The sequence below is a fragment of the Gossypium raimondii genome, chromosome 11, assembly GCF_025698545.1.
Source record: "Gossypium raimondii isolate GPD5lz chromosome 11, ASM2569854v1, whole genome shotgun sequence".
NCBI lineage: Eukaryota > Viridiplantae > Streptophyta > Magnoliopsida > Malvales > Malvaceae > Gossypium > Gossypium raimondii.
Window position 1 is genome coordinate 61,093,346 of NC_068575.1, and position 8,001 is coordinate 61,101,346.

Consider the following 8,001-nt stretch of genomic DNA (forward strand, 5'->3'; position numbering starts at 1 on the left):
TCAACTAAAGGTGTCCATGGGTCAAGTTGGTCGGACCTATGCATGATATTAACACACTTTATATTTGCCCAATCCCGGCCCAACTCGAGATATGAACTTAAAATTTTATCCAATTCTATTTTAAGCTCGCCTATATTATTTTTAAAAAAATTTAAAATAAATATTTTTATTATTTTATTTTAATATTTAATAATTTTTATATATAATCACTTTAACAATTTTTAATATTTTACATCATAGTAGTAGTATTATATACTACTATATATTTAATTTTTATGTGTTATAAATTACATAATATATAAAAAAAATTATATAACATAAAACATTACTAACTTAAAAATGGGTCAAGCCGAGCTTGGGCCTTAAATGTTTAAGCCTGAACCCGACCTATATTTTAAACATACTTAATTTTTTTTATTGAAACCCATTTTTCAAACCTAATATTTTTACCTCAACATTCTCAAATATGAAGTTAGTGTTAACCCCATCATCTAACAAGTCTAATTCCAGCACATCTCTCATCCCTTTTTTGGTGGGTTTTGCTTAGAAATTAAATTTATATTCTAATGATCATGTTAATCATCAATCACTAACCTCTCTCCATCCTTTATTTTTTTCTGAAAGAAAGTTCATCAACCAATTAAAGAACGGCAAAACCTATATGAGGTAATAGTTGAGTGATCCAATTAAGCTTGAATTAGGTGCCAATTCATGACTATATTGTCGACAACTAACAAATGTACATCACTAATTATTCTCCATTTCCTCTCATTTGTTAGATCATAAAATACCCATGAACAATTTCTACAAAAAAATAAAAAAAAAACCCCATGAACAATAAGATAAGATATTATATTGTAATTATTGTTATTGGCTATAGATTAATGGCACTTATACTATTCCTTTCTTTTCGTCTTCCAACAAAACAAAAAAAATTGAAAAAAGTGCAATTAGTTTGTGTTAAATTGATAGTATGAGAACAATGCCTTTTGCTTTTGGTGATGCCATTAGGTTTTTAGCACTTATGAAAGCAAGCTTAGAGGAGTTGTTCATTGCATATATATACATGGAAAGTGATAAATAATAAATTGATTAATTAAATGAAAAATAAAAATAAAATGTGGGTGGGAATTGGGGATGGTTGGCAGTGATTTTGGTGTGAAGAAAGCCATGAGTAGTGGGTAGAGAATACTTACAACCACCCATCATTCCTCCTCAACTCATAAATGGGAGGATAGTGCGTTTCAATGCACTCGAATTCATGTCCTCCTGTGTTGGCGATAATACCCATGTTAATTGAGTTAAGACTCAATTGACTATATTTTCATGTTTTAAATATTTGATTATATTATATCATGAATATGTTTATTAAAAAATTAATATGAATTTTAATTTTTTTGACATTATTATTGTTACAATAATCTAAAAGAAGTGATTTTAAATAAACAAGCAATATAATTTAGATATTATTTCATGTCATTGTAAGATTGATCACTTGATGAAAGCTATAATGGATGGCTTTGATATTTGAGATAAACTTTAAAGTAACATTCTCTTTTCCAAACTCTAATAATTCATAATATCATTTACTTTAAGAAATAATATTATAATATTAATATAATTGAGGGGTCTATTTGCTTCCTCTTGATTAAGTGATTGTATACATACTCTTGGATGCCATTTAAAAATTGGGTTGAAATAATTTATCAATGAAACATCATCACCATTTTCTCTGGTTCTTTAAAAACATCGTTAGGAACGATGCTCATGGCAATCGAGTTAAGATTCAACCGGTAATAATAGTCTTAATCATGATGGTTTTTTTAATAAAAAAAGAAAAAGAAAAAGAAAAGGAAAACGGAGAAATCGATTAATGAAGTTTCCAGGTTGGTCACTTTGCTATTTGTAATTAACTACTTTTTATCTTTATTCCCATGCAAAATAAAGAAAATTACTATTGGCAGATTCTTCTTGAAGAGGAACATTAAAAAAGAAAGAAAGAAAAAGAGTAGAATTGATTTTGATCCCAAAACGTGTTGACTCACCCTTGTTTTTGTTGTTTGTAAATTGAGTCGACAGCCTTTTTCTCATTGTTTTTATCAGTCAATTTATACAGTATGATTAACTCCAATTTCAAATGCTTTGATAACCTCAATTGTGGGTAGTAATTATGGATGGCTCTTTTACTGATGGGAAGATGTTGCAAATGTTAAAAATTCAAATATCAAATTTAGTTTGATTTTCATGAAAAACATTGGTTTGGTAGAAATCAACTTCAATTTTCTCCTCAATTATGTATTCAAAATCTTATAATATAAAATTCACATACCTAATTCTATTGGTTGCATGTAAAGCAAACATAAAAGTTTTTCATGTAATGTAAAAGCAAATTACCAAGTAAAAACGACAGAATTGATGCCGTTTTCATTCATTTCCAAGTACGAATAAATTTTTAAAAAAAGAAGGGAAAAGGAAATGCCGTGTTTGAGAGAAGGAGAGTGCCGTGCAACTTTGTAATTACTCTTCATATTTATGATTAAAAAAAAGGAATAATGCAATATTTTAGTCTTCCATTTTGGCAGTCATCTAATTTAGTCCCTATTTTTCTTTTATCTTGACAATTTTTTGATTTTGGTCTTTGCGTTGACATGGCACTTTGAGATTGCGACACAATATCGTAGTGTCATGTTATCACAGTAACCAAAATTGAAAATTATTGACAAGCTTCAAGATTAATGTGAAGCAAAATTAAATTCAAGGACTAAGTTGAAAATTTTTGTCAAGTTCAAAGGCTAAATATTGCTTTATAACTAAAAATACAAAATATCATGGTTTTGGAAACATAAAATTATTAAATAATTTTTTTTAAAAATATAACAATATTAAAAAAAACATAAAACACAATTTAACTTAATTGATTTACATCAATTCGCGGGTTAATCAATTCTCTCTTTTACTTCGGACTTCCTATCGATTCTTGATATAGTTTCAAAAAGTGTGCAAAATGCCAAAATGGGTAAGAATGGGGCATAATTATAAAAAAGTTGAAATATACTATAGGTCTCCATACTCTTCATAAATTTGAAATTTAATCACTATATTTTTATTTTTAATAAGTTAATCCCTTTACTTTTCAAAATTAAAATTTAGGTCCAATTGCTAACATTTATTAATTTGTTTTTGCTAAATTGGTTGGCGAGACATTTTGAAAAAAAAAACTTACTTAGTAGCAATGTAATTAAAAATTTGAGGTTGTAATAAACTTGGATTTAAGAAATAATTTTAATGATATTAATAGTTGGACTTAGATTTTAAAGTCTAAAAAGTACAGGGACTAAGTTCCTAGAAATAAAAATACAAGGATTAAACTTTGAATTTAGGAAAAGTACAAACTTTATAAAAAAAAATGGTGAAATTAGAATTACAAAAATAGATAAAAAAAAATAAATTCTATTTAATAGTAAATAATTGAAAATTTAAAAAGAGAGAGAGAGTCCTCGTGAAGAAAAGCCAAGCCACCCACGCGAAGAACAAAGAGGAAGCAAAGGTTAAGGCACCCCCCTCAAAAAAACAAACAAACAAAAGAAAGAAAGAGCAGAATAAGGCGTCTCTCTCTTGGACTGATTCTTTCCCATCGCATCTCTTTTTCTCTCTTTTCCCCTTCTGCTACCTATATATGGAAATCAACGTCCTAACATGCCCATGCCATGGGGCAAAAAAAGTAGGTCAAAAACCATCTCCACCAACAAAGATGAAGCCATGAGAGAATTTTGGGTGATTTTGGGTTATCTTTCGCCTACTTGTTCTTTCAGTTTATTTATCCCTTCCTTCTTTTGATTGAATCCTAATCTTCTCCTAAGTTTGGTATCTGCTACAATGGCCGTTCAAGCTCAATACCCTTCTAATGTTCTTCTTTTAAACAGGTTCATCTTGGCCTCTCCCTAGTTCTCTGTTTCTTTCTTTGCTTGCTTATTATTTCTGGTCTAATTTTGTTTTGGGGTTATGTATTTGCAGAAGTGGACAAGAGGGGAATGAGTTTCCATTGCAGCAACAAGCAGGAGGAGTTTTTCTCGATCAATCCCATTCTCATATGTTGTTAAACAATAATAATAATAATCCACGCAAAAGAGGAAGAGAAGTTGCAGGGGCGGCAATAACAGCGCCGATCAATTCATATTCCATGCAGACTCAACCGCCTCAGCTGATCGAGCTTTCTCAACTCCACCACCCAAATGTAGTCTCCACCGGCCTCCGCTTATCTTTTGGCGATCAACAACAAAAGTTACAGCAACATCAAAATCAGAACCAAAATCAAAGCTATCGGCAACAACAACAACAGCAACAAAATCTTGTTTCAAATTCCTCTGTTTTTGCATCCGATGATCTGGTCACTCAAATCAAACGCCAGAGAGACGAATTAGACCATTTTCTTCAAGCCCAGGTATTGGGTTTTCTCTTTTTCTAAATCGGGTTTTGGTCAATTTTTTTAGTTTTGGGGAAAATGTTGATGTATATTTGGGTTGTTTTTTGTTATTTACTGAAGGGCGAGGAATTACGACGTACTTTAGCGGAGAAAAGGCATAGGCATTACCGTGCGCTACTAGAGGCAGCGGAGGAATCGGTAGCGAGGAGGTTTAGAGAAAAAGAAGCGGAAGTGGAGAAAGCAAAGCGCCGGAACGTGGAGTTAGAGGCACGTGCGGCGCAACTTGGCGCGGAGGTACAGGTTTGGCAGGCGAAAGCCAAGGCACAAGAGGTGACGGCGGCTTCGTTACAAGCGCAGCTCCAACAGGCCATAATGAACGGAGGAGCTGGTTTGACGCAGCAAGATAGCAGGAGAGGTGGGGAAGAATGGCGGAAGTGCGCCGGCGGGGAATCAGAGGCGCAGGCGGAGGACGCCGAGTCGGCTTACGTGGACCCGGAACGTGTCGTAGCAGCTGCTTCTGGCCCATGTTGCAAAGCGTGTAGGACACGTGTCGCGGCGGTGGTGCTGCTGCCTTGTCGGCATCTTTGCTTGTGTACGGAGTGTGACCGAGTGGCTCAAGCTTGCCCGCTTTGCCTCACCCTCAGGAATTCTAGCGTCGAGGTTTTTCTTTCTTGAAAATTAAAAAAAAAAAAAATCTTAAAATAATAAAATTAACGTTTCACTCTTTTTATTTTTGGTCTAATATTATGGTTGTTTTTAACTTTTATTTTTTAATTTTTACTCGATTCCCCCTCTTGGAGGTAATGTACATGGCCACTTGGGCAGTGGCATCGTTTTTTTAGATTTTAATTAATAAATAAAATTCTTTTATTTGATAAATCCTTTGATGTTAATTATTTTTATTATTTTACATTATTCACTTGCCCTCTCCAATGTGATAAATTGCAAAAATGCGATAGGTATATTAAAATTATCCTACTTAACTAAGTTTTTGTTTTTAATTAAAATAATTAATTAAACTTTTTATTAACGATTTTCGTCACTGTCAATTAAATACTAACACATTATAATTTCTAATTTAATAAAATATTTTTGCATAAAATTATTAAATACATATTGAAAAACATGAAAATTGATATCAACTTATAAAAATCTAGTAAAATTATAGTTTTTTCTATAAAAGTAATAAAGCATATTTAAAATTTTATAAAAAATTATTAAAATTCTATAAAAATAATAAACAATAAAAAGTTAATAAAATTTATTAAAATCATAAAAACTTGAACTGGACCGGATCAGATCAGTCAGTTGGGCTAATTAGATCGAAATCGACAATGGTATCAATCCGAAGAATTAAATTTGACTAAAATTTGAAGATCGAGGATTAAAGTGATCTAAAAAATAAAATAAAAATAAGTAAGGATTAGAGTACATTAAAATAACAATTTACCCATATAGTTTGTTTAGAGTTGGAGAAGAGGGAAACATGGTATTGAAAACTTCATGGATTTGTATACCATATGTATGATATATAATCTGTTGAAAGAGTTAGTGAAAGAAAAGAAATAAATACCCCATACTTTTAATCTTCGAGTTTTATTTTCACCTATGCCCAATTTACAGAATGGATGTATCTTTAACACTAAGAAAATTTCAAACATTTGCTTTTGGTAAGCCTTGATGTTCATTATAGCATATAAGAGTTGAATTGGCAACTTGGGCACCACTTCTTTGTGGTAACATGCTCCCCCAACAATGGCCTCTAAATTGTAGAATAGGAAATCAAACCTTTCTGGTTTCTTTAGGTAATCTCAGACATTCAAGAGAGACAAAACTTCGACTAGAGACAATATCAACCTGTTAAAGTTTCTATCGTTTTCAAGCAACCGAACTTCTTCAATACTGAAAGATACAAATAGATAAATGTGAAATGTGATTCATTTGCACTGAATTCAAAATCTGTGGAACAAAACTGATGAGAACAGTGAGAGTCAATAATTTGGTTTGTGTAGAAAAGTAAACCTAAGACTTTGTTGGTTTGAATATAATATGGGTGCTTTGTTATAGATTAGATCACAATTTACACTTCAAATTATTCTGCAACCTTTTTAACAGTTCCTTAAGCTTGTACCTTAAGCTGGAATCTGATTATCATCACATGCCCATCACGTTGCATTGTCCTTCCCACTTCCCTCGATTATCATGGATTATTTCTACTTTGGTTCATGAAACTGGTTCATATTTTACTTTTCATCATACATGTTTATCACCATAAATATGATGCGAATAAAAATTATATTTGTTACCCTTATTTTAGTGAGATTTTGTATCGATTAAAGCTATAATTAGCTCTCATATAGGTCAACCTTGTAAATGGCAAACTAAAACAAATATGGGTAAATTTAACCTAGGGTCATTAAACTATTAGTAACTTTATGTTCTGGTCACTCAACTTCACAAAGTTATAAAATGATCACGGAATTATTCGAAAGTTTTCATTAAGTCATCAGACTATTCAAAAGTTTTCATTTAAGTCATTGGGCTATTAAGTTTTTCTTTTCTTTTCTTAAGGTCTGATTATCGAGCTCCAAGCGACAATTCAACAATTGGTACGGTGAATCGGTACCCATCAACAAGTAGAAGAATATATCTTAGATCCAAGTCGATTTGACGGTCACTGTCGAGATTGGAGAAAAAAGATGTTTGGATTTTGATTCGTAGATTCATGAAATTCAAAGTTGTTTTATGAAAAAATTGAAATGTAGAAAAGAAAGGGAAGAAGAGCTTTCGATTGGTGTAGGCAGTGCGAATAGAGAAAACCATTAATTGAATTTTTTTTGAATAATTTAGTGACCATTTTGTAACTTTTTGAAATTAAGTGATCAAAACGTAAACTTACTAATATTTTAGTGACCTTAGGTGCAATTTACCCTTTTTTAACCAGTAGACTGTTTTTAAGTGTAATGAAATCAAACAGACAACATCTGAGAAGCCAAGGCTGTCAAAATGGGGAGCAACGGAAGAGGACAAGAAAGTACATATATTTATAAGAGCAGTGCCCCATGTTCCCATCCCATGAATTGCTCTCCATTGCCTCCCTTTAAAAGACCTCGAAGTGCCCGGACAATGTACCGACAGATGGTCTTCTTACAAATTTTCACAAGGACCAAAAAATTAAAATACCATAAAAAAAATAGTGTGAGATTCATGGTTATGATGGATTGGAACAGCCATAACCCTACAAAATGACTTGAAACATATCGAGAGAGGGAAATGGAACAGCCTATCTTGATTCTTTCCCATTAAAATCCAATGTTATACGAAGCCAAGTTGCCACAGCTAATACAGGGACATGAAAGATCAATCCGATCCATATATCTTTTTTGGTCCACATTTTATGGCTAAGATGCATGCATTGCTTTAAGTACAGACTTTGGCCTTTTCTTTCATTTTTCGATGAGTTTTTGAGTAAGATTCATGGGTTCAAGTGCATGAACTTTCTCTGGTATCTCACAAATAAGTAAAAACCCATTTGGGGGGGGGGGGTTAGTGGGTCATTGCTTCTTCGTGTTTGGATG

The 8,001-nt window shown here is 32.1% G+C and overlaps 1 protein-coding gene across 1 annotated transcript; it reads left to right on the forward strand.

Moving 5' to 3' along the window:
* The first annotated feature begins 3,503 nt into the window (after positions 1-3,503).
* On the forward strand, positions 3,504-5,302 carry LOC105801984 (BOI-related E3 ubiquitin-protein ligase 1). Its single transcript, XM_012633371.2, has 3 exons — positions 3,504-3,923; positions 4,015-4,441; positions 4,544-5,302. The coding sequence occupies exons 1-3, from the start codon at positions 3,877-3,879 to the stop codon at positions 5,096-5,098; spliced, it is 1,029 nt and encodes a 342-aa protein (XP_012488825.1). The 5' UTR covers positions 3,504-3,876; the 3' UTR covers positions 5,099-5,302.
* Positions 5,303-8,001: the final 2,699 nt, after the last annotated feature.